The sequence below is a fragment of the Poecilia formosa genome, unplaced genomic scaffold, assembly GCF_000485575.1.
Source record: "Poecilia formosa unplaced genomic scaffold, Poecilia_formosa-5.1.2 Scaffold105, whole genome shotgun sequence".
Classification (NCBI taxonomy): Eukaryota; Metazoa; Chordata; class Actinopteri; order Cyprinodontiformes; family Poeciliidae; genus Poecilia; species Poecilia formosa.
This window is the reverse complement of record NW_006800044.1, coordinates 1,423,034-1,449,610: the sequence shown is the minus strand read 5'-3', so window position 1 is coordinate 1,449,610 and position 26,577 is coordinate 1,423,034. Positions and strand designations below refer to the sequence as shown.

The 26,577-nt window shown below is 39.1% G+C and overlaps 1 protein-coding gene across 4 annotated transcripts in view; it reads right to left on the bottom strand.

The window, feature by feature from the left end:
- Positions 1–9,608: 9,608 nt before the first annotated feature.
- ptprub (protein tyrosine phosphatase receptor type Ub) overlaps positions 9,609–26,577 on the bottom strand; it is a 223,992-nt gene continuing 207,023 nt past the window's right edge. For all 4 annotated transcript variants that reach the window (XM_016675036.1, XM_007559577.2, XM_016675037.1 and 1 more), the window contains 6 exons: positions 25,916–26,065; positions 24,091–24,405; positions 20,411–20,536; positions 17,647–17,804; positions 13,238–13,373; positions 9,609–13,137 (listed from right to left, as the gene is read on the bottom strand). In XM_016675036.1, coding sequence (XP_016530522.1) covers positions 13,075–13,137; positions 13,238–13,373; positions 17,647–17,804; positions 20,411–20,536; positions 24,091–24,405; positions 25,916–26,065 — 948 coding nt within the window. In that variant the 3' untranslated portion in view covers positions 9,609–13,074. The remainder of the gene's footprint in view (positions 13,138–13,237; positions 13,374–17,646; positions 17,805–20,410; positions 20,537–24,090; positions 24,406–25,915; positions 26,066–26,577) is intronic.

Here is a 26,577-nt window from a genome sequence, read left to right as displayed (position 1 = left end):
GATTTGGAGAAACGGCACACAATTTCCCAGTGTGCCAATCCGTAGGGCCTAAGTATTTTTGTCAAGACCTCACCGTATAATTTCCAATTCTGACGAAAGCTGACAAAAGTTCAATCTCCTATACAGAGCCTGAGTCCCTCTGATTGGTCAAAAGATCATTACTTAAACTAATCAGGAAATATCAGTCACTTCAAGAATTGAGCATGAAGGAATCATCATCTGCATAAAGCATTAAGGAGATTAAAGTCTTGTTTTGTTGAACGGAGAGTTCTTTGAAGTTATTATCAATAATATTACCTTTGCCTGTTGAAAAGACATCTTTGTTGAAATAGTAATAATTTTCACACATTTACAAGATGTGGAAAGCCCTGGAGTACACCCCTTTGAAGCTACTGCACAACTGTCACAAAATTCAAATATCTGCTCTGTACCTGGTGGAGCTGGAGATAGCAGAGCTAACAAGTCACAGCTGCTCTGGAAGACTGACATGACTGGCAGGCTCCACCAACAGAACTTCACATATTGTCTGGCTGAGAAAACATTACCAGACATCTGATAATTTAGCATCATCTCCCACTGATATGAATATTTGTAGTTTGAGTTAAAATACTGTAGCTAGCTAACTCAGATTGTACAGATTCAGCTATCCTGTTAGCTTCCACAAGAACAAGAACTTTAGTTTTTCAACAAGTTCATGAGGACATGAAGTCTTTCTACTAGTTGGCATGGTTGAGGGGACTATTATAGATGATTTCACAGAATTTAGCTCTTAAAAAGCTGCACTAGGCTTTTAAGTGTCAATCCTAACAGAACTGAGCCCAGAAATCAACAGGTGACCAGAATTGAATTGCTTTCAAGTAAATTACTTGTTTCCACATCAAACTGATGTTTTCACATCAGTTTTCAAAAATCCAATTAGGTTTTTGAGTTTCTGATTGGAAAATTAAAAATCTGACTTATTGTTTACATACAGTTGTTGTTGTTTTTTCAGCATCTATAAAGGGTTTGAAACTGAATTCAAAGGAAACCAAAGCAAACACATTTTTGACTTCCTCTCCTGGTTTAGAGCAAGGATATCAGAGAGTAAGAAACTGCAGCAGAAAGCCAGCAGTTCCAGTGAGTTTGTTGAAAAGCAACTGAGCACAACATGTCACCGGATCATATCATTAAAATGGAAAAGACGTTTTCTAAACAAATTAAACTTGTAGTCTAGTGCAACTTATGTGTTTTTACCTCTTCGTGGCACATTTTTGACTGATGCAACTACAAAACTACTTGCGCTCCAGAAAATATTTGTTTTAATTATTAGTAAAGCAATTTACAACAGCTTCTGCCTAATGGAGGTGAGAGTGACGTCACCTCTTCTTTAAACATAAATTACCAACAACTACTCGTGACAAAAAACTTGAAAGAAACTGAATTGTGTCTTTATTCCAGCTTTTAAACATTAATTCTGTATAAATCAATGTAAGGGTTTTGCTTTGTGTATTTATCCTGTAAACTCATTATGTTAATGTTTTTAGTAGTTTTTTGTGTCTTATATTATGTTATCACTCGTGTGCTATTTGTGATTGCAGAAAAGTACCAGTCAAAAAAGACATGCTTCACACAAGAAAGAGCAAACATTTAAAGTTTTCCTGCTTCTTGCATTTTGCATCTGTGTCAAGCTGGGTGTGCCATGGGAATTTTAGTTTTGTGTGCACTTCAAGACAGCCAAGAGCTACGAATGTTTTCATGCAACCAGAGGTTGGATAAACATACTGAGTAGCTGTACGTTTTGAGGTGTCTGGCTAATAAATCTGCAGACAACATGTCATAACAATTTTCTGTTTACAACTTTGTTCATTCAAGGACTTTATGTGCAAGACGTTGTCTTTATTTGTGTCACCTAATGATCAGGGATTCTACAGTAATGTAATTGTCACCATGTTTTTTCTCTATATATCTGCTTTATGAGATATAGGAGTTAGATTACCTGAGCTGCTGGTCATTTTTGTACCATTTCCGTCTTCTGTCAGCAAAACCAACCTCAGCTTTCAGCAGATTGTGTTGGAGAATCCAAAACAATTTTCACAATTAGACATAAAAATGGGCGATATAAGTCTAAATGTACTCATAAAGTGTTATTTAATCATGAGATGATCCATGCAGGTCATCACTGTAGGAACACATTATTGCATGCTGTTTGAGAATCTGCACACTTGGGTTTGCACACGTTTCCTTTGGACAAAGATCCTTGTGATTTGGCCCCCGAATGTAAAATTACATTTGTGGTGTGAGTGATTTGAACTTAGAAGTTGGAAATTTCAAGTTCTGATGAAAAGTAAGATATGAGCTCAAAAACAACCAAAGACCAAGAGTTGGAATATTAGTCAGGACTTATGTTAATTAGAATCTGTGCTAAACAAAGACAAAATTCACTAGAACTGAGCTTTGTGTAATTTGTTCTCAGAAGCTTGACTTTTTTTTTTCTTCTCCCTCTCTACCCCCATGTGTCTCATTTTCTACATGTGCAAAAAAAGTGAACCCACTTTCCACTGATAAAACATGCAAACAAAAAGCTATAAAACACATGAAATTTCCAGAGCTGCTTCTCCCACTTACATTTGGTTTGACACTGATGAGCCCAAACACTTTTTTTTTCACTAAATAAAAATCCTAGTAGGAACTACAAAAGACAAACGTTTTATTTTGTTGAGCTGTTGAGAAGCAGAAGCCCACAGTGGTTGAAATGAACAGACAAAGAAGAAGATGATTCATTTTGCAATCACTATAGTTAGAGAACATCACTTTACATAATGGAAGGCTGGGCACAAAGAGCTCAAATTACACAGAAAGTACAGGAAACAGACTGAAAAACATATAATACATTTATTTGGAATAAAATAACAGAAACTGAAGCGTTACAGTCACTTGATTCAACAGCAACCCAATTTCTTGGTTCCAACCTTTTTTTGCGCCCTTCTGTTCTGAAGAAGGGCGCATGAAGGGAACATGGTGAAAATATCTAGATTTCCAAAACAAATTTACACGTATGCACATTTTTTATTAGAGTCTGTCTCTTTATTGTCCCCATGTGTATTGTACATCAAACGCTGCCCTCAATAAAACAAGACTGATTGCAGCTCTTTTCGAGCGCGCGTCTGTTCTCCGTGAGTTCAGGCACCGCGACGAAACGAGGACACTGAATGACACTGCACAGGTGTTCAAGAATGTTTGAAAAGGGGGGCTGCACTGCAGCTCATATCTTTGTTGAGGATGCAAACAACGGTTTTTGGGGCAGGTTGAGGAGCTGGTTGTGAGCACACTGATGCTCCGGGGATGGTAGGAGTTTGCCTGATGTGGAAGAAAGATGAGAGAACCTGATGAAGATGGAAATGTTCTCACTTGAGGCTAACTATCAGTGGTTCTTACAACTGCATCCCACAGCGAACGCTGGAGGAGAGGCGAACCAAGTGAGAAGTGATGAAAAAGGCTGGAAAAGGAAATTGAAGATAGAAAAGAGCAAGACTGGGAGATCTAGAAATGCAGGTTATTGAGGAGAACACAGATTTCAACACTTTCAAACAACATATAGAGTGCTCAGTTTTACACAAGCATGTATTTACTGTTTTCTAACACAAGAGCTTTCTAAACAACTCCACAAGTTTATTTTCATTAATAACAGACTTGTCTGCAGTTGTCGTTTTTACATGAAAAATGTGTTTGTTTTTCTTGGCAATAAAGAAAATATTACCTTTTCTAATTAGATTCATAAATCAAAAAAAAAAAAAAACTTGTTTTCCATTTGTCCGGGATCCCAATGAAATGTGATTGATTTTGGTCGCTGCCTGTGGCCCCATTTTTCTGCTCCAAATAAACCGAAGGATAAATCCAGTTGCTAAGCCAGTCCCTCAAAGGGCTGACCTTTTGAGAAGCTCATCTCTCATATTTATGGCAGTTCCAAGAAGCTTTATTGCCACAACCTAGAAATTGTTCATGTTGACACAGAATCATTTACAAGCGTCTCCTTGGAAACCCTCGAGGCTCAACATCGCTTTATGTGTACTAACAACAGGAGATTATCCTTGGAGCACAAAGACTTGAGGCTGTGCTTCACCTGAGACTGGATTGTTACCACAGAAGAGTTGATGAAATCCTATTTTCAGCATAAACATTTATACTTTACTTTTAAAACTCCCTACTTCTTTATCCCTTCACAATTTTCTTTTTTGCATTACATACAGCTCAAAACAAGCTAAAAGTGTTTTGTTTTTTTGCCTTTGACTCTAACCAGTTTCACCACACCTGCTTAAGAAGATGATCCACAGAGTATGGAGCCACCCTAATAGTTCACTGTGGGGACCAGGTGGTCAAGTATTTGTTTTTTCACACATGCGGACAATAACATTCAAGTATCAATTAGCTTAATGTGGAAAATACTTTTTTTAAAATGTATTTCTTGTTTTTCTTGAATTTTGTTATTTGTTCCTTCACTTTCCTCTAAAAAAACTCCTTGTGTATAAATGACTTTCCCTTACTTCAAAAAGACACATTTACATAAACTATGTATCCTTTTCTTAGCTGCAATTATGCAATATCTCGTGGCGATCTCTCGCAGTCTTGTTGAAACCCAGAAACTTGGCTGTACTGTGACAAAATTTTTAAAAAAGAAATGTTAAGGGGTCTGAACATTTTATCCAGGCACTGTATGTGTTATTAACAGCAAAACGTGTGTGTCCAAAAGAGGAAAGGGCCGAACGAGTCGCTGGAGGAGTTCTGGTTATCTGTCTCAGGACCCCATGTTTGCCTCAGTGATCCCAGCTCGAACCATCAGGAAGTGCACTTTCTCTCCTTGTTAACGTGAGCCACGACTTTCACTGAACTGGAAGCACACCGCAGAGATAAGGGCTCCGATCAGGCTGGCTGCGGTGGTGGAACCAGTGAGAAAACATGGTGGACGGAGCCATCTGGACAGCTTTTCTCCGGCCTCGCTCTGCTGAGCACAAAGCTGGGGCCACCTGTCTCATCGGCTGCACAATCCAGCAGAAGCCTAGTATCACCAGGATCGCAAGACAAGATAATATGGGTGTGCATGTGTTCCCTTTCACCTTGTGTGTGTGAGAAAGAGAGAGAGAAAGATAGAGAGAGAGAGAGAGAGAGAGAGAGAGAGAGAGAGAGAGAGAGAGGGGAGAAAATGAACAGAAGAGAAGAGTTTCCTAAAAGCCTGAAACATTATTTTTTTATGTCAGATGATATGCATATTATCTTCCAACTTATTGACTGTGGCTTGGACAAGGTCGCACAGCCAAAAGCTTTTGGGACAATATTCTCCCAGAGAATATGGGACTTTATCTGTTTTCATTAGCAAAACATTTGGCATAAAAGAAGGAACATTTAGAAAGCGCAAGCACTCTGTTCTGAAGGAGAACACTAAAACCAGCATCAAGTCAGCATTTCAGCGTAGTAATTCCATATCATTGTACTAACGCATGAGAAGATCGACATCTTTCATCCCGGGGCATATTTTATTTGTATTTTGGTGTAAATTACAATGGAGAAAAGCACACTTTCTTCGCAATCAGATGAGTATTCAGTGAGAGTACCAAGGAGAGGAAAAAATGAGCGATCAAATAGAAAGCAATCATGCATAACCTGCTTGTATCTGTAAATAATAGATTTGTATTACTGTCTTCTAAAATCACAAGGTGAGCTTTTTAAATGAAGGCAGCAGTTTACTTGAAAATGTCTAAAAAAGAATATGAACGTCATATAGCAGACATGCAAAAGTTGAGTTTTTTTTTTTTTTTTTTTTTTAGAAACTAGTTTAATCAAGACAGACTAAATGAAATAATATTTCTGCTCCTATGTTTATGTTTGGAAGACACTTTTTCCAAAGTGACTCACAAATGAGGAAACAGCTTTAATTAATAGTAAAGCTAATAACATCAAAGCTAATTTTAAGCTACTTCGAAGGAAGGCCTCTAGTCATGTTCTGTCAGAGATCTTATGGGTGAAAGTGTAGAAATAGAAGAAGTGAAAGGGAAGTACAGGGTAGGTGCTGGGGAAGAAAAGGCTCTCTGAACAGCTGGATCTTCATGAGTTTCTTAAAGACATGGAAGCTCTTGTTCTGGTAACTCAGCTTTTCTGCTGTTCAGAAACAATGAAGAAATACAGATGTTACAAAAAAAGCGTTCCAACATCTGGATTTTTTCTTATTGGCATACAATGTGATAGTGGGCATGCACCAAGTGGGCCATTTATGTCAGTATTTCCAATAAATTTCAATCAGACAGTTACCATTGATATGCCACAAAAGTTTCTTTCAAGATCTCAGTCAGGAGGTCAGAAAGTGACTGGAAATCTCAGTTTTGTTAAATATTAAAGTTGGTGCGAATTCGGTCTTACTTTTCAACCCCTAGCACCGGTAACTTGCCTACAAAACCCTTGCCTGTCCTTAATGAGCGATCACACTTGAATGGATTTACTCATGAACAGTCAAGCAGTGTATGATCTGCACAGAAAAAAGGGCTTTGCTCTTAAATCAATGGTTAGAGGTCTAGACGACCTGTCGACGCGCTAGGGGAGCATTGTGTCTTACAACATAAAAGATCAATCGTGAAATATAAATGACCAGAGATTACTTGCTGATTAATACACTGAATTTATCATATTGTGTGGATACAAAAACTGTAACCGTTGCTCAAGATAACATTTTTATCTTGGCTCCCAAACAACTTTGCTATGTTTATATTGGTCACCTGGTCATAAAGGGTGTTGGATCCTATGTGCCTGGTTGGTCCACCGTTTGAAATGGTGTGCACGTCTACCTAGTTCTCTCATCGCCTCGTTGGGTGACCAAGGTGTCACCCAATGATGTCAATGTCAGATCCTTCTGTCGCCACTTTATTGTGTGCTGTTAGCAGGTCTTTGCGGTTTGTGTTGATCCATTTGTATATCAGGGAAAATCAAAAGAGTTTAAGCGTTTTCTACCACTATGTGACATGATCACAACTAAGAATACGTGCAATTCTGTTGTCGCAATGTTGTTGCTGTAATATGAGGTTGCAATATGACTTTATAGTGCAAAGTTTCAACATATAAGATTGCAAACAGTATCGGTTTAAGGTTAAAAACCTCTGCCTTTGCTTTATTTTTGCTCACATCAATAGCAATACTTTAAAAGCATATACTAAATAAAAAAATTTAAGAATATATCCACAGGTATTTCCAACAAAAAAAGAAGGGGTAAAAATAAGGTTTTTGTTTTTGAGTCAGTTATGCCTAGTGGTCATTATATTTCATCACATTTCTTTTAAAGTAAGCAATCACACCACCGCTGCCTGGCGCTGCACAGTCAGAATAAAATGATATGAAGCCAATCTGCTAATTTATCAAAATATGTAAATATAAATGAAATATTCAGGATGCTTTCTGCAGGTGCACAGGAAAACGTTTACAAATGCAAAATGAGGCTGAAAGAAAATTAAGTTTTAAAAAGTCTCTTCTGCGTCTCTGAAGACATTCATGCTTCCTTTTATTGATACGAAAAACAAAAACTTACTTTAAGTAGCCTCTTTCCCCTCCCAACTGTTTGTTTCTGAAGGCTAATCAATCCCTAGCCAATCTAGGAGTAAACCCAAATGGCCCACTTTGTCTTTAAACCTAACAGCCGGGGGTCTCGCCCTCTAATTAATCTGACTTGTCCCTCAGCTAAGTACTGGATCAGTTTGTAGGACTGCTGCATTATTCAGCGTAGCCGTGGGTGGCAGAGGAAGTCGGTGGGCTGGAGTCACATTACTCCGCAAAGCCGCAGAGATGAAATGAAATTAATAGAAGAGGAGTTGAGGGCAGGGAGGGGGAGCAATATGATGAAATAGGAGAAAAGGGAAGCAATAAGGTAAAGCGAAAAAGACAGAAGCCGAGATCAAATGGTCCCAAGTCTTTGATTTCAATCGTAGATGCTTGCCATTATAATCACATTGTGGTGTCCTTCGAACTGTGCGAAAAGTTTTAAAATGTGTTGACAAGATTTCTGCACTGAGGCTGTCCATGAGTTAGTGTGATCCTGATCAACCACACGAAGAAGGTAAAACAAAAGACATAAACGTTAAGCATTATACTATATCTCACTGGCCACAACCAGGCAGTGAAAATGCAACACAATGGACTATAATCAAAAGAAATTCAAGGTCACTTGAGGAACAAGGTAATTAATGTTTGTCAGTCTGGAATGAGTTATAAGGCCAATTGTATGGTTTTTGGGTTTGACTCCGGCAAACCACAATGAGAGTCATTATCTGGAAATGGAGAAAATATGAAAAATGGTGGCCGACCTTTCAAAGTTACTGCAAGAGCACAATGATGACTCACCCAAGAGGTGAAGAAAGAATCCAGAACCACATCTAAAGCAATGCAGGCCTTACTTTCTTCAGTTAAGGTCAGAGTTCCTGGTGTAGTAATAAGACAGAGACTGAGCAACAAATGACATCTGTGGGCGAGTTCCAAGATGAAAACCATTTCTGACCATAGAAAACTAAGACTGAGCTCACATTTGACAAAAACCATCCTGATGATCTCCAAAACCTTTAGGACAATATGGGGGGCAATGGTGGTAGTAGTTTGTCCTGCATACTGGTGGGTTGCTGGTTCCAGTCCCCTCTATGTCTGTCTCACTTGTTGCATCCTTGGGCAAGATACTTCACCCACCTTACCTGCTGGTGGTGGTCAGAGGGTCCGGTGGCACCGATGCAGAGCAGCTTGTCTTCTGTCAGCCTACCCCAAGGCAGTTGTAGTGACTTCAGTGTGTGTGTGTGTGTGTGTGACTGACTGAATGTAGTGTAAAGCACCTTAATTAGTCATCTGTACTTGATGAAGTGCTTTACACGTACAGGCCATTCTGATGACTGACAATGAAACAAGAAGCAGTTTGAAACACCTAAAATATAACTAACACTTTAATAAAAATTATTCCAACAGTCAAACATGGAAGTGGTAGCGTGATGGTATGTGGCGGCTTCATTGCGTTACGACCTGAGCGACCTGACACGAGTTACGAAACACGAAGAAGAATGCCTGGCCGGCATCTCTTAAACTCAAGCACACTTCGATTTTTGAATTATTGAAATTATCCAAAGAGCATCAGCAAGTTCACCTCTGGATGGCTAACAAGAAGTAAAAAATAGTTTTTGGCCAAGTCAGTCTACACACCTAAGTTCAGTTTAGATCACAAATCATTCATGAAGAAAACTCTTATAAAAGCCACATAAAAGACACTGCTAGATATTGCAAACACTTGATGATATGTGGACAGTCTGAATATCTAATTACCGTTAATTGAAAACTGTTTTTATGTTTGTCTCTTACTATATTTGTCTCATGCTAAAATGTATTTGAAACAGAAAAAAATCTGACTGGGGGAATATACTTTTTAGAAAGCATTAATCACTGAAGTTAGGTTCTATACAATTAAGTTTAACATTGGCATTGTGGAGGAATATCTTAAACTGAACAAAAAACTGAAGCTCAGTCTTGTCCAACTCTCTTGTTCTGTTGACAAATCAGTCATAAAAACCAGAATAAAGTTTTTTTTTTTAAGCATTTTAAACAGATCAGCTGACAGCCAAGTATCTTTTTCCCCCCTTTGCTCTTTTATTGTTGATCATTATCCATCACAGGGAACTCTTTTATGACTCTGATATACATCTGTTCCCCCACTATCGTTCCCCTTAAATAAACCAATTTTCTCCACAAATACAATGGTCAAAAACACAGTAGTCATGTATGCTTCTTACAGATAAAAACATGGGAATTCGGTGATGCTGTGCTGGCAGTCGCAGCCATAACCGGAGAGCTTAGGAATGGTTTAAGTACAATACACACACACGCACACACCCGGTGGGTAAAATAACTCATATGCAGAGCAACGTAAGCTGAAATCAATAAAATGAAATGCAAAGCGGAATAATTTGTACGTGCTTTGATGAGTGCAGAGATCAACACTCAAAGTTTGATGTCTGGTAACATGAGAAAAAAAAATTATCACAAAGTCATTTACAGCACATTCAGCTTTATGGTTATGCAGTGGTTACTTACTGAACGTCTTTACGTAGAGCAGACATATAACATATTATTCATATAGTATTCACAGAACAATATACATCTGTATGTACACATTCCTTCCACTCTCAAGGAAAAAAGTGTCCAGGCACTTTCTCCAGCAATCCTGGAGCCAGATCATTGACCGTTGCTCTTTAGCTTCCCATCAAAACTCAAGTTGCTATTAAATGTGTGTGTGTGTGTGTGTGTGTGTGTGTGAACAGTTCCTCCTTGCACAGTCTGTTGCTTCAAATGAAGCGGACTGGGAGCTGCAAACTATCAGCAGAGTTTGCCTGTAGCTGCCATTTTTCAGCTTCAGTGGGCACCTGACTGTCTCCATGTTTATCAAGGTAGGTCCTGAAGTCGAGCCTTCGCCGCCCACCATGCAGACCTCTTCAACAGGAGCCTCAGGATGGTTGAGCATAACGTGTTTAAAGTGGTGATAATAGAAAGCACTATATATTCAGAGGTTCTTGAAAAGAAGGTATATAATTTATTAGGCATGGGTTGGTTTGAAACTGATGATTAGCCTGAGAAAATATGCCTTTGTAGCTCAGGATGAAGTTAAAAATGTCTAGCACGATCTAATTGTTTTTGTTGGGCTTGTAGCTAAACCGTGATATATGTGGTCATTATAGCTCCACCTGTAACATGCATAGTAATATTTTAATTTGATTTACTTATTTTGGTGTATAGACATAAAGAACACAGGAGTGTCCTGGTAGGTACTTGTTTTTAAAATCAACCTCCAATTTAAAGTCAGCTTAAACAAATATGCTGTGTTACAAAGTTATTTAAAACGGTGCAGGCCTTTACATTCCTGCAACCCATCATATTTAATTGTTTTTTTTTTTGTCCGGTGCAAACACCTGGTGCCTCGTACGGCGCGTTTCCTTCCAGCCATGCAGAAATTCAAACCAGGATTTTTAGGATTATTTATCACAACAAGTATTACTGGCAAGACAAACTGATAAGTGATGGTTTAAGGTAGTAGCTGTAGCAAGTAAATGTAACAAGATCTTGCTACATTATCTCTACCAATCAATCCGGATGCTTCTTTCTACACTGAACAGAGATTTTTTTTTTAAACTAGGTTTTAGTCATATACATCACCTTTTCTCATTTTTAAAATGCAAAGAGACACATTTTCATTGTTGCTTCATCATTTGTTCATCATGTTGTTTTTTATTCTTTGGCATTTTAACCAAGCTCTGTTTGGAAACCACAGGTTTTCAAAAATAACGCTAAACCTGGTGAATTAAAAACAAATGGCATCCTAATAAGATGTAAAATCTACAGCACTTAAGAATTATCTGATGTCTGTCCTTTAGAAATTGAAACATCAAATGACTTCCGTACTTATTAAAACCTGAAAAGGGATTAAAGCAAATGAAATATGTATCCTGACATTTTAAGCCTGTGTAGAAACTTTTTCTTGTTTTTTATATGAAATAAAACAACAACCTGTGAGATAAATTAAACAGGAAACCAGCCCATGCCTAGAATAAATCAGATTTTTTTTTCTCTCTCTCTAATTCTGAATTTCCCAACATTGGCTCAGCTCATTAGGTGCCTCCCATATTCCAACCTGTACCAAGCACAGACAGATCCAGTAGTCAGCAACACCGACCTGTAGGAAAGATTTTTAAAATCTGGCAGGTGGTAATCATACATCAGCTGCTCGGGCCAGATATTATTATTCCTCCTCTATATTATACCATATTCTTACCAAAAATAGGATGTGAATCCGCTAGTAGGCTCAGTAACAAATACTGGTGCATGATGTGTTGTTTTCCCGCTGCACAATCTTGATGCACCTTTTTTATTATACATGACATATTCAATTTACACCACTAACGACAACTAATTCCATGTCAAAGAAATTCTCAAAGTCCCACGTCTGAAATGCTCCAATTGAAACCGATTGAGTTTGTTTTGATAGTTTACAGACTAACCAAATGCTTCAGACGACAAAATAGTGAAACCTGTTAACACTGCACTGGTAAGACACATCACCACAGTATTAATGGGAACATCAGTTTTCACATCAGCACTATGGCAGCTCAGCACAGTTTCCCACGGATCCTTCTTCTTTTAAAACAAACAATCACTTAGATGATGCAGTTTGTAACTGTATGCTTGCTGACATACGTCAGGATGGAGCAGAAGAAACAAAGCAAAAGGATTCAAGTCGGTCAGTCAGTGGGATTGGCACTGTGAGCGTAATGAGACATGAATCTCTCGTCGTGGCACCAGAACTCCTGCTGCGCCGCCTAGAAATGCCCGGCTGTAGCACACATGGTAATCCAGCACGCACATAATGGCAAAACACATCACACCGCAATACTATACAGTTACTGCCTCAATACTGCTGAATTCTGACTCTCAGTCCCAGTTCTGAACAAGGTTTCCTCCAGCAGGATAATAATTTTTTTTTAATTGATCTGTAGATTTGAACAAAAAGATTATTTTTTTAACCATTATACAATAAGGCAGTTCATGGTATTGTACATAAGTCATGCCACAATCACAATGGATTGTTGTTGCAGAGAGTGACTCAGAAAAAAAAAAAAAAATTACCCAAGTTTGGGTAACTCAGCTGCAGCTTTGGAATAACCATCCAGTCTCTTTCCAGTTTAGATGAAATGGTGAAGCATGGGCACGGCGAGACTTCCTTAGCGTAGGGTCTGGATGTTGTTTTAGCACAAGAGGTTCAGTTCAAGAGGCAAAGTGGACCAGTGAAACAAAAAAAAATATCAAAAGAGATAAACATCACCAACAAGGAGGAAATAACAACTTTACATTAAAGGTTAAATGTTTGAACCTTTTCTTTTTTCCTTTTTTGTTTTGTCATTTTTTTAGCTTTCCTTCCCGGTTAGTTCAAAGCCGAGTCTAGAGGTCCAAACTTTAAGGAAGAGGGGAGGTCACAGGTTGGGGCCCCAAAGCACATCTTCGGTGCAGGGGGAAACTGCTGGCGCCGTCGTAAACGTTTAGCTGCTATCTGTCTTCAAAGCAGTCCAAGTACTCCAGGACAAGGTCAAAGCAGAATCGATACTGGTCCTGAAGAAAAACACAGCCAAAGATGAAAACTCAACATTTTCCCCTCTACTTTTCATAAAAAACAAATTCACAGATTTTATTTTTTATTTTTTATTTTTACCAGGGACTCCACCATGTTGGGTTTGCAGTTGCGTAGAGTTTTGACAGAATAAAAGACGTCCACCATGTTCTGGTACTGGATCATCTCCAGGAGTATGTTGCAGGCACAGAAGGTCCCACTACGACCACCACCATTCCTATGGGAAGGAATAAAACTGGTTTTAATGATGGCAACGTTTCCTACAATTAGTGGTACCTCTTTAAAAACTAAATTACCATTAAAAACTCTAGTTGGTGATGGTACTTTGAAAAACTGTGTCTTTGCATGACCATCATACAAAATATTTTAGTCAAGAGCAGAAGGAAGTCAAAGTAAACCAAAGAAACATTTAGTACAAAAACAAGCAGCATTTTGGATTATTCTTCCTCTTCAGTCACCAGCCATGAATCAGCTGACACAAACTTAATGTTTAACTACAATATCATCTAGTTTGTCTGTCTAACTTGCTACCAGTTGTCAGATTTCCTGGTTCTACATTTTAAAATGGCAGAAGAGCTGGGTGGAATAAACAGGACAACAAAAATACTAATACAAGGCTTTACTGCCTGAAGCAGTTTAATGAGCATCTACTTGGCTGAAAGTGTCAATATGCAGTGATAATCAGGATGAGATGAAGGGAGAATCAATCAAGGTCTAGAGGAAGCTGTGTTGTGCGCCGAACTTCAAATAATATTTTAATGCTATTTAAAACAGTTCTGAAAATGCTCTCTGCTTGTAAAAAATTATGACAATCTTGACTTTTTTGAGCTTGTCCAGTGGTTTGTGTAGTAGGCTGCGACAGCATCGATTAATCTTCTGGTTACCCCTGGATGGGATCTTTAAATGATAAAAATCTATCTATCTATCTATAGAGAAAGAGAGAGAGAGAGAGGGGGAGAGAGAGAGAGAGAGAGAGAGAGAGAGAGAGAGAAAGAGAGAGAGAGAGGGAGAGAGAGAGATATGTATACATATACCTGAATGCACAAGACCTCAATGTTATGTCAAAACTATTGTTAAAAACTTATGTGTTGGGTGTGTGGAGGAAGAGCTTAGTGATATTTGTTTTTCTTAAAACGTCACTCATGATACTCATATCATCAAATCCCCAGTTGTGTGGGAAAATCATTGCCACAAAACAAAATAGTCAAATCTGCAATCTGGATACATACTAATTTGACATTGGTTTTGCTCTGCACCGCAATAGTTTGTGTTATATTTTGCATTCTCTTACGTTTATTTCAACGCATATTTCTGCTGGACCACATAAAGAGGCCAATTTACCAGTTCCCAGAACACATTTACAACTCACTGCTTCCCCCCCAAAGGTCCAAAACGTTGGCCCAGCCTCTCTTTTCCTGTGGTTTATGGCAAGCGCTACGATTTCAGCTGCATTCTTTCTGAATCTAACTTCAATAGGTTTAGCAGTGGTGTAACTGATAGCACAAAAGAAGGCATCAACGTGGCTAACACTTTTACTAAATTCCCACAGGGGTTGAATATAAAGCTCAAATGCCCCAGTTTTGTGCACGTACACATCTGCTCCCTGTTTGACCCATTATACACTTGTGTGCTGCAATCATAATCATGACAACCAAAGCACAACCATGCGCTGCAGACACAATCACAGTGACAGGCCGTGTCATCCCACCGACACAGTCGTAATCACAGCTACAGTATGAATTAGTCTGCGTGAGACATGGATGAATCAACTCTGTGAGTTTCGTATCTAAATGCAGAGATTCACAGTAGTTGCCTGAGCGCACACAGCTTAGGGCAAATGCTGAGGCCGCAGACAGGGCCATTTAAAGACACACACAGCATGCAGGAGGACTGCATCAATCCTGTGTGAATCAAAGGGAAACGAAAAGGGGCTGCGAGGTTACAGTGATGTGAGGGACAGCTAAAACATGATGGAAGAAAACGCTAAGCTTTAGGAAATAATAAACTCTCTTCTCTGATCCACTCACTCAAATCTTTCTGGTAAAAGAATAACATTCTTAACATACTACTAATTGTCCTGGTGGTCCTCTGAATTGGGAGAAAGGACAAGTTGGATGTAGTTCAGTCTATTTAAGTAACAGCTGGATCGCCATGAAATTCAGCTTAGCTCAGTCCTGATGGTCCCTGAAGGATTTTTCCCTGGAGGTTTCCTTCAGATTCAATATCAAGGTGGCATTTGCAGTGTTCCAATGAATTGGTGTGAGATTTTCTAAGCTTTCAATTTTCCTCTAAGGATAAACATCCAATCTGATCAATAAAACTAATTAACCTGCATGCTGCAGCATTGAGTATTTCGAATTTTAAGTTTTATTCTTTCAGTAGTTTTTAAAATTGGTGACATTGTCAGTGCCTATTCAAATCCCTTGAACTTGCTCACATCATGTCAATTAAAACTCCAAACTTCAATGTATTGCATTTGAATTTTATGAGTTTGATCAACACAAAATAAGTTTCATTTAATTGTGGAGTGGAAAGAAATTGCTGCATGGTTTAAAAAAAACAACAAAAAAAAATGAAAGATGTTGAGGGCATTTGTATTCATCCGCCAATACTTTGTAGAATCACCATTAAAGTTGCGAGTCTTCTGGGTCTGTCTTTTAAAAAAAAAAATACATCTACAGAATGAAATTCTGCCCTAAATAGTTCAAACTCAGTCAGACTAGATGCTGACCATCTTTGAATATCAATTTTCGTCTTTTTCTACAAACTCTCGATTGGATTTAGGCTGTAGACACTAAATGGGCTACATGCTAATGCATGAATATATTTGACTCACACCAGGAATCTCAAACTCTTAGTCTCCATGGGCCAGTATCCTACAACATTTAAATGTGCATATCCTTAAACACAAACAAGGCAAATAGATAACTTATTATCTATGAATCAAACAATGATGAATCATCCTCAATTCATCACTGTTTTAATCAAAAAGGTTGAGCTGAGGTCTCACCTGAGCCAGACATAATCTTCCCCATGTTTGTTTCTCTAACAAACCTCTGAAGCCTTTACAGATCATCTGCATTTATGCTAAAAATGAAATAACACAAGCAGGTTATTTCTAAAGGCAGCTTCATCCAGTAGATTTCATTTGGGGGGTATCAGCAGTGGTGCAAAGAACAAATAGGAAACACTCGGTATAAAAATATTATTTGTGGAAAAAATTAAAACGTTTAATTTCCATGTTCTTCCAGCAAGTGGAATGCCAACACTGAATTTTGTGGTTTCACTGTGAAAAGACTCAAAGGGAATCAGTACTGTCATCAGATTTGTCAGATCCTTGCCACCAGGGTGAACCAATGCAGACCCGCATTTTATAGTCTCTTAATTAGCTTTATTTGTCTGTAAGTACCACATGTGCAACCTTGTTGTACAGTACAAATAGATTTCTCTCCCCCCAGTAAACAAGGCTTAACTAAATGTTTAACTCAGTTCTGGGTGACAATAATGGAGTTTCTGGAAGCTACGTCTGTGTAATCTGATCTGGGTGTTGTTTTGTTTTTTTTTTCTGCATGCGTTTATAACACTTCACAAAAAAACATGCACTTGATACAGCACTTTGTGCATTAACTAGAAATACGTCCTCTTTCCAAAGCATAAAAGTAGCGGTATGAGAAACACTACAAGAAGCCATAAATTGAGAAACAACAGCGCCGAGTGGCATGTCTGGTGAAATACTGTCCTGGTCATCCGAAATGGAAGGCAATATCTATAAAGTACTGGAGGACAATCCACTTCCTCTCTCCTGGGACAGACGCAGCGAACGGTGGGTGTGGGCAACTCTGCAGCGTATACAAGCAATATTAAGGTAATCAATCGTCGTCAGTGCTTTGGCAGTGCTGGATTTAGTGTAGTGAGAGCCATCGCATTCTGTATTAAGGCATAATTGATTTGATCTGAATAATCTCCCTCCTGGTTGTCGTGTGTAACGCTGTGTGACAGCACTGAGTGATGTGCTTTCGGATGAGGGGGAGACGGGCCGGCGGGTACGAACGTGTGGCGGGTCGGCAATGAGCTAGACAACCCATTCATATTCATCAGTAGGGTTTTCACTTCGGGGGCTCGGTGCGACGGGGGCTTGTAGACGTAGCACGCCGCTCCATACAGTACCACAGCACGGAGCATTACACCAAAATTTGATTTTCCACATTATAAAATGCTGCCATGCTGAATCGTGTTGCTTCTCATTGCACCAAATGACAGAGCAGGCTTGACACAGCCTCTGTCTCTCATCAAACAGATTTGCTTATGATGTACTGTGTTATTTTGTGATGTGCCCCTCTGAGTAGACGCCTTTGGTTTTAAATGTCAGTCTTCAAAAGCAGTCATTTGCTGTGTTTGAGCCTTTCAGAAAGGAACAGAATGTTTTTCTTCCTTGCCTCTCTGTTCTTTAACTTGAAATGCATTATAGATTTTCTGAAATGATAACTCACAGGCAGTGCACAACAGTGCGTCCTTCTCCACACTCCCTCTGCCACTTGTGCACTTGAGCCAGCAGGTTCAGGAAAGCCTTCTTGGAGTCAGGAACGTCGCGATACGCTGACCAGCGCAGGAACTGGAACTGACACACCACCAGCTGGCCCTCCTGGAGCTTCAGCGGCACAGATAAGATGAAAAACACGTCAGATTTCACACACGAGCCACTATTGTTACCCACTTCTCAGGGCTCCCAGAAGGTTTTTGAACCAGGTTTTGAAATATGAAATACCTTTCTGCAGTGGTCAGGCCTTCAAATATAAAACAGGTTGTGAGGAAGGAAGGAAGGAAGGCAGAAATGGACAGAGGTGAATAAATGAAAAAAGTGTCTGATGGATGGTGATACAATTAAAGAATAAATGTTTTGACAGATGATGAAAACTTGGGTGGATGATTACAAGAACAATGGACGCTGGAATGTATGGACAGATTAATAAACATACAGATTGTATGGAAACATAAAAAAATGGACAGGAATTGATATGTATATGTGGGGATGGATGTACAAAATGATAAGACATAAGATTTTTATTTGTCATTATGTTGCTAGAATAAAGATAAAAAATGGAGAAAATCTGGATGAATGGTTGGATAGAAGCATGGGAAGCTCAGACAGGATGGACGGATAAATGACTTCAGACAAGTCAAGGAATGAAGTCTGGAAATGTAAACATCTTTCTATACTCCATTTTCTTCTCCTAAAATCTAATCCAAACGTGGAAAATCTTTGAAGTGAATTCTGTGTAAATCAGAGAGTTGTGAACGCTCTGCAAGTTGCCTGCAGGCACCTTCAGCTGTGCTCACTAAGCCTGACTGTCAGATGTACGTGTCTGTAGGTGTAAGTGGGGCTCGTGTTCTGTGACAAAGAGGTCCCTGCGTATTCATAACCCTATCCCGTAGAATCTAACCTAACACTTAAGGACCAGTGGAGACCTGTAACTCATGCAAATTGGGCTTGCAAAAGACACTCACGATGCATGGAGGAACAGCCTGAGCAGAGGTGGGGATTTACACAGTCTGCATTTGCACCATTTTTCTCACACAGATTTGTGCTTACAATGCACTTCCTCTGTTTTTTTTTCCTCCCTGCTCTTGGATACCACTTGTCTGAAACCAGACATCTACCCAATACGGCATAGAGCGATTGGCTAAAAGTGGTTGAGGTATGTGTTATTTCTGTCTCATTTGATTCTGCCTGTGCTGTGTTAAGCTGCCCTCTCCCTGACTGTGATGTGCACCGAGTGGAAAAAAAAGTGCCACAGGTAGAGAGGAGAATGACAAGGGCAGCCGACTGAGGAGGTAAGGGTGCCAATCAACAGAGGAAGTTGTCGCAGAGCTTATAATGGCACAGGGGAGAACACCCTGCATACAGATCCCCTCTATAATTAGGCCGACATTGATCCTGAGAAGAATGCATGCATGTGCTTATGCAAAGCTCTGTGCATAAAACATGTCTGCATAGACACACTTAACACAATGCGTTGTGTGAAGTTAAAATGGCTTTTGGAAGGGGGTGAGGGGAAAACACTGTGCTCTACTTTGTAAGCACAGACCTATCACTGCCTTTATTTGGTTTGCAATAGAAATCCTTTGTACTTTCGCACCTATGAAAACATGTGACAAGATTTCTGAACCAACTGAAGGAAAGTCTGCTCAACCATTCTGATGATAAACACAAATTTCAATGTGTCTCATTTGAACTTTTTACTAAACTACCATGTAATAGTCAAGTAAAATGAACATGACACATTACATTGAATATTTAAAAAAAATAAAGTCTGAATATTGTGGAATGTATTTGGTATTCAGATCACATTTCTTTGATACCCTTAAATAAAATTTGGAGCAACCAACTGCCTTAAAAAGTTAGGGGCTACAGCAAGGATTGTGGAAGAAACTATGACGGCCATATAAGACCTGAAAAACCTTTCGGCTTTTTGTGGAGATCAACTAACACTGTTGATGACAGGGAAAGCATAATCTGCATGGTGGTGGTAGTGTCATGCTGTGGGAATGACTTTATTCTAAACAGTCTGGGAAGATGGTCAGACTTAACGATGGAGCTAAATAGAGCAAGCCCAACAGAAAATCTGCTGCATGCTGTGAAAGTCTTAACAGACATTGAGCTATTTTGCAAAGAATGGGCATAAATTTCAGGATATAGTTGTGCAAAGCCTGTAAACACATACCCACAAAGAAAGGGTAGAAATCACAAGAAATCATATGAAAGTTTGCAGTTGTGCTGTGAGAATATATGAAAAAGATGAAAGGATGATTAGTTTTGCAATCATAAAAAGAACACACAGCTTCCACAGAACTGCGTACTGTACAAAACTCCTTAGTCATCCGTCATCATTTTCAAGATGACAAATTTTTAAAATGGTCTTGAACAATATTTCTTTAGTTGTCTGAGGTGCTTTCAGAGAAAATTATTAATCATTAAAAACATTAGCGGCCGATCTAAAAAAATACCAATTTTCAAATACATTATGCCCAGAAAAACAGATAATAATGACTTGGATACAGAAGAAGAAGCATTTAGTCAGGGATATTAGTTTTCACCCTATTTTTCAAGTGCAGTTCATCTGGCAGCTTCAACGCACGTTGGTAAAACGTTGCATCTAAATTCCCTGTGAAAATCAAAGCTAATGCAAGTCTAACAAGGTTTGGCGAGACAACATGTCCTGTGTCACATGTCTCTTTGGTGTCACAATAACTCACCCTTGTGACGTTCTTGACCCGAAACAGACGGGTAATGACATCCTCATCCGCTGACATGGACAGGAACTCCACTTCCATGGGTCCGTACTGCTGCAAACCGGGCTCGGGCCAGTACTGCACACATGGCTGCGTCGAGGTCAAGGGTCACAGAGAGAAATTAGTTCATTAGCGACTGACTGTGGTCTGTGCAGCTGTAATAAATAATATGCAAAGAGTAAACACTTGTGAATAATCAAAGCACCTGTGTGCACAGTTAAAATGAAGAACCTCACAGATACTAAGCATTTTATATCAGTAATGACTAAACTAGTGCTGCTGCCTTTATACTAAAATAGGCATGCAGCTGCCATAATGGTGTTAACAGGAACAGAGAAGCAGCCTGATAGGTAATGCAAGGTGTTAGAATGAGACCAGAAGTGATATAGTCTAATCCAAAGTCACAAATTAGCTCTATAAGAGATTTCACAGCAGCATCCTCTGATGAACAAATAGCTCTGTTTTCTGGCAAAGGTCAAAAAGCCTCTGTTGTCCCCAAGGAAATGAAATAAACAAGTTCAAATGACAGAGAATTAAATGCAGTGTTGAACAAGGGTACCTCCAAATGTCCTTTTCTATTACCAGACCTTCTAGTATATGTTGCTAACAAACCTGTTGAACATGCAACACAAACTATTAACTTTATTTTTATATAAGATAGTTTCTGATTTGGGAAATCAATGCTAAAATATGTATATTTAGGATTGACTGCATTCACAAACTTTAAAAGCGGGAATTAGCACCAGACTTCGACTGCTCTGAGTTCAGGACAACTAAGCTAAAACTCTTTAAGAGACGTGACAATCTGAATTGTGTGGCTTGTTTTCAATTTCTGGTTTTTGGATACCTTATTCCTGACGTTAGTCAGTTTCGAATTTTTGTTTCAGAGCTACGAAGAAACATAACAGATCTGCACCGAAAACATTTTAATCTAACTTTCTTGCTCTGAGCGACCTTTTATTACACCATGTGTGCGACAGCACATGAAAAACAGGGTGTTACTATTACAACATAACAAAGACAAAATGACTACATAATTGGCACCTAATTAGAAGTTTTAGCAGGGCTAGCCCAATTACTATAACATAAAACTCCATGAACATTTCATGGCGATTGCAGACCTTACCTCTGAGACTGACAACTCTCAAATATTTCATGACAGGCTAAGGGTGAAAACTCACAGGTTTATAACGGAGCACATTTGTTTTACTCCATTCGGCCTCCGTTTCATCTGCAGAAAGCCTTGCTGTTTAGACAAACCACAGGCTTGTATTGATATGTTATATAAGTAGCTTCTTATATCTCTGTCCTTCCTCAGATTTCACTTTAAAGAGCTCACTGACATTGAAAATGGTAAACATTACGTCTTCTTCACTCAATAACAGCGTTCACATGTTAGATAATTGTCAGTGAAATCCTGCAGCACCACAGGAAATCTACTAATTGAGGGGATGGGGGGAGGGGGGAGTTTCTATCCAGTCAGAAACTCAAGACTGCCTGGACAGCAAACAGACAAACTTTGAATTATTTTTAACTGTGATTAAACAAAAGGCTGAGTAAACTGTTATGACCGGAAATCCAATGAATCTCCAAATTAAATTCTTCAACACTCATAAACAAAATTATCACTGGAAGATGCAATTTTCTTCATTTGTCATCAAAGGATCCCTGAATAATTATTTGCATATTTTTACACGTCTTCAATATACGAGTAAATAGAAAACAGGTACTGTCCTTATCCTCAATAATTGCTGAGCCATGCTGTTACTTGACACCGTTGGCCGCTGCGTCTGCTTCCAGCACGACGCTGAGGAAAATATGCTAAATTATTCTCCTTCATTTGTTTTTGATCAGTTGCAGAAAGCATTGTCTAGGTTAAAAATATTTGTCTTCTCTGAGGTACATCTCATAAATAATCATAGTATGTTCAATGCTGTTCAGTCAAAGCAACTCCTCACGCTCCCCCCATACTAAACTGTGAAACATTGCTTATTCATTTCTTATTCAGTACCTGCCACATAAACAGGTTCAGACACCCCCATTTTAGTCTCTGCACAACAGTTTATTGATCATTAGGTGCTGTGTGTGTTTGTCAGTCTCCTATTATTCATGGCAGCATGAAAAAGAAACATGGCAGAGCATATAAAGTCAAACTGGTTTTTCTCTCGTCGCGTATCCTGTCCTCACTTTTATAAATCCTAAGATTACATCAGTTCAGAACTTTGATCTTAGCTCCTACATAACTATCACCAACAAGTAAATTTTTGCCCTCAACTGAGAAATATAAAGAATGAAGTCTTTCTTTTTCTTTCATCATAATCAAGGTTAAATTGCTTGCTTTCATTTCATTGAATCTGTGCTTGATTACAGTAATGGCCCCTGTTTTTTTTCACAAACAAGGAGACGGCTCAACGTATTCAAAAGCAGAATAAAATAACCTTAAAGAAAGCCTAAGAGATGTCATTAAATTTAATATTTTTATGCCATAAGCAGAATTTACAAGTATATGTATATACATAAATATGTTTTTATTCCATTTGCCTGAAAAGTCTGGCAGGCACCCATGGAAATGCTTCATAAAAAGAAAGCAAGATAATTTTTACTATTGTATTAAGACAGGAATTTGTCTTGTTAATTACATAATTGTCTCTGAATGACATGTAGTCTAATTTGGTTAAATTAGGAAATAATCAAAAAGTGTATTTATTTTGTTAATTCGATTCAAAAAATGAGTCTCTTTCATAGATTTATTTCACAAAGAGTGACAAGGTTCAGATATTTATAGTTATTAATGCTCTCCACAAAATGCATAAAATGTGACTACTTCAGAAGCTTGCCATCCACAGAGAGCTGTATCGCTGCTCATTGAGGGAAAGTTGAGAGGAAGGAAAAAGCTTGATCACAGCAGCCTTGACAGGGTGGTGAAGCACAGGGCATTAAAAACATGGGTCTGATTCCCAAAGCAACCATCAAAAATATATATATTTATTATTCCTGAACAACAGAGCTTACAAAAGCAGTTCCCATGCTATGACCCACTGATATAGTAATTTATGCAAATTGAGCCTTGACTAAGAACTTTTTATGGATTTTTTATTGGCCTTCTTCAATGTTCAGATTTCATAATTAGGTAATCAGGCAGTAATCATTAACGCTGACAGAAATCATGACCTGTAACGCATCACTACATCACTCTGTACAGAATCTACAGAATGTGATTTTTTGCTGTTTCTACCGTAACGCTCAAATTGAACTGTTGCAGCACATATAATGAAATTGGCTGGCATGAAAAAAATGGGGCAGGCAACAAGGAGGACTCTGAAATTTCGACGTGGGATATTGCCTGCCGGTTTTTCGGGGCTATATCTAGAGAACTGAAGTGTAGAAGTGTGATGGGTGTTATCTAGTCATGCCTTGAGATCAACATGGTGAGGGATCAAAGACTGAAGTAAGATACAGAAATAGCAACAGGTAAGAAATGTGCAGTTCAAACATTTTGAGCCTGAAAGCAAAATCCTGCACAGGCAAACAGAGACTTGTGTGTTTTAGTGAAGTGAAATGTTTTGCTTATCTCAGTTCTACCTTTTGTGCCAAATAAATCACTTGGAACGAAAAAGAACTAAAACCCTTTCCCCCCCCCTCACCCAGGCCGAATTCGACTGGTTGAGCTGGTTGAGCATGACGACTGCTGTGCACCCGTAGTCGAAAACCAGCCTCCAAAAATCCGCTGTGGTGCCCGGCAGAGGGTGAGGGGTCACGATGAAGGCAGCCTGCCGATGGAAGCTGTCAGCAAGAGCTGCATTGATGTAATTGTTACTCTCCCCCTCTGTGGTGACCAAGAAGGCCAGGGCGCGATCTGGTGGCAGGACGTCCATGCTGCGGTTCTTCTCTCGGTTCCTGGGCAACAGAGCGATGCTGCACTCTTCCACGTCCAGGTGGGGGGTCACAGAGTTCAGCGTCTGCAAATGGAAATGTTAAAGATGGGAGCCGAGCACAAAAGGAAATCAGAGGAGCATTTTAGAGGTGAACCATGTGAGACGCGACAGGAATCGAGGGGCGAGTCAGACGGGAGGAGTGAAAACAAGGATGCAGAGTGCAAAGACCAAACGTTAACTAAAATGTGCATTTCAAAGGCTCACGCGATTTAGCACTCATGTCTGATCCTTTCACGTCACTTTTACTTTTATTTACCAGAGAAACAATAATTTACTGTTTTTGTAGAAAATAAAAAAAGCTAACAGTGGGGAAGATCCAAGTCTGACAAAACTCTTTTTCAGATATAAGGTGTGAAAAAAAAAACATTAGAATATAGTCTTGACCAACAAATCTACCAAAAAAAATCCTGCCAATAAGTGGCAGCTTCATTGTTTAAGCCAGGATGGGTATATATTTATGATTACTGTAGTGAAGCTTACAGACGAATTGTAAATTCATCCATTCATCCATGAAATACAATAAAAGCAGCGCAAATCTTGTTACGCTTCTGGAAATAGAAGAATGTCACATTTCAAAGCTCGAAATACATTTTCTGCTAAAAGCTGAGCAGAAGGAGAGTTTGAATGACCCGAACGCTGCCTTGACTTATTTTCACTCACACAAATATCTGTATTGCTGCGAATATCTAATAGAATAATGGATAAGCTGGGCAAACTGCCTTTCTAAAGATAAACATGATGAAGTCGGAGAAGGAAAAATTACAAAGACATTGCTGCAAACCAAGTTCTCAGTGCTGAACTCCCGCTCTCATTTGTTCCTAATTACTTTAGACAAAGTGAGAAAATATTTGGATCATTAATGCACAGCATCAATAATAGATCTATGAGCCGCTGATCTCCGTAGCGTTTGCAGTCTGAGAGGCAGAGCGCGCTGGGTGGTGAGCAGGCTTTTAAAGTCAACGCCAGACAGACGAGCGCGCAAGATCAAAGAGAGAGACGTTAACATTTCCCTTCATGAAGAAGGAACAGTTTGTAATCAGAGTGCTGCACCACCTACAGTGACATTCCTTAATCATAAACAATCCATCCATCATCGCTCCAGCGGCGCGCATACTGTATGAGGACGGAACAAAATGAAATTAAAGACGGAGCATAATCCTGTTCCTGTGACGCTTTGAGATGCTAAACGTGGAATCGTGGGTTGAGCGCCGCAGCAGACGGAGGTGGCTGAGGTGGGTAGGACATGTGGGAACGCAGCTGGCTCGCCACGTTCTTAATCAACATCTAATAAAACGTTCTGCGAGTGTGTTCCTGTAAACTGGGGGAGGCTCTTGATGTCAGTCACACGAAATTAAAAGTGAAACGAACACCTTGTCAACACAAACACACGCACACACACACATCCAATAAGTCTTTTCGCTTTTGCACTCTACTGATGTCAAAATGTGTCGTAAAGCACATATTTAGAAGAAAAAGAAAAAACAAAGAACCACGTAACTCATTTCGCTTGTTCAGGGTAAAACATCAGGCTCACCTGAAACTCCTCCCTCAGCGGAGAGGAGTTGCTCTGAGAATCCACCCGCAGCATCTCTTTGTACGTAACCGCAAACTCGTTCACCAAGATGGCCGTCTCTCCACACAGACAGGCCTCTAAAATGGCATCGTGGATAAAAATATACTGCTCCTGAAATGACAACAGGTCAAGCAATTTATCGCTGCTCATTGCATGTGCACAAGTGTTATTTCAGAAAATGCATCAGGGTTGCAATGAAGTGATGGCAAACAGCCGAAACACGGCATTTGGCAAAAGTATTTTGTTTTTCAGGGCTGGATCCAAACTCATTCCACTTCTTTGAAGGTTTTATGTGTTTTTTTTTGTTGTTGTTGTTGTAAAAAAGGTGTTAAACTGATGCTAACACTTCATCAATACACACCACTTTGTGCTGCTGCAGCATGAAAACCTCAATCATTTACAAATTTGCCTCACAACCACCACAGCTAAGGTGACATATGTACAGTCATATTCAACAAATTAAATTATGCTTTCCAAAGAGCATTGTTTGTCATACTTAAAGTGCCTATTTTTTTTTTTCAAATTAACAACCTTTAGCCAACTATGAAACATACTTTTTGTTGAGACCAGATTTCTTTATTAAAAATTGTTTGTTTTTATTGATCTGATGTCATATTTTAATC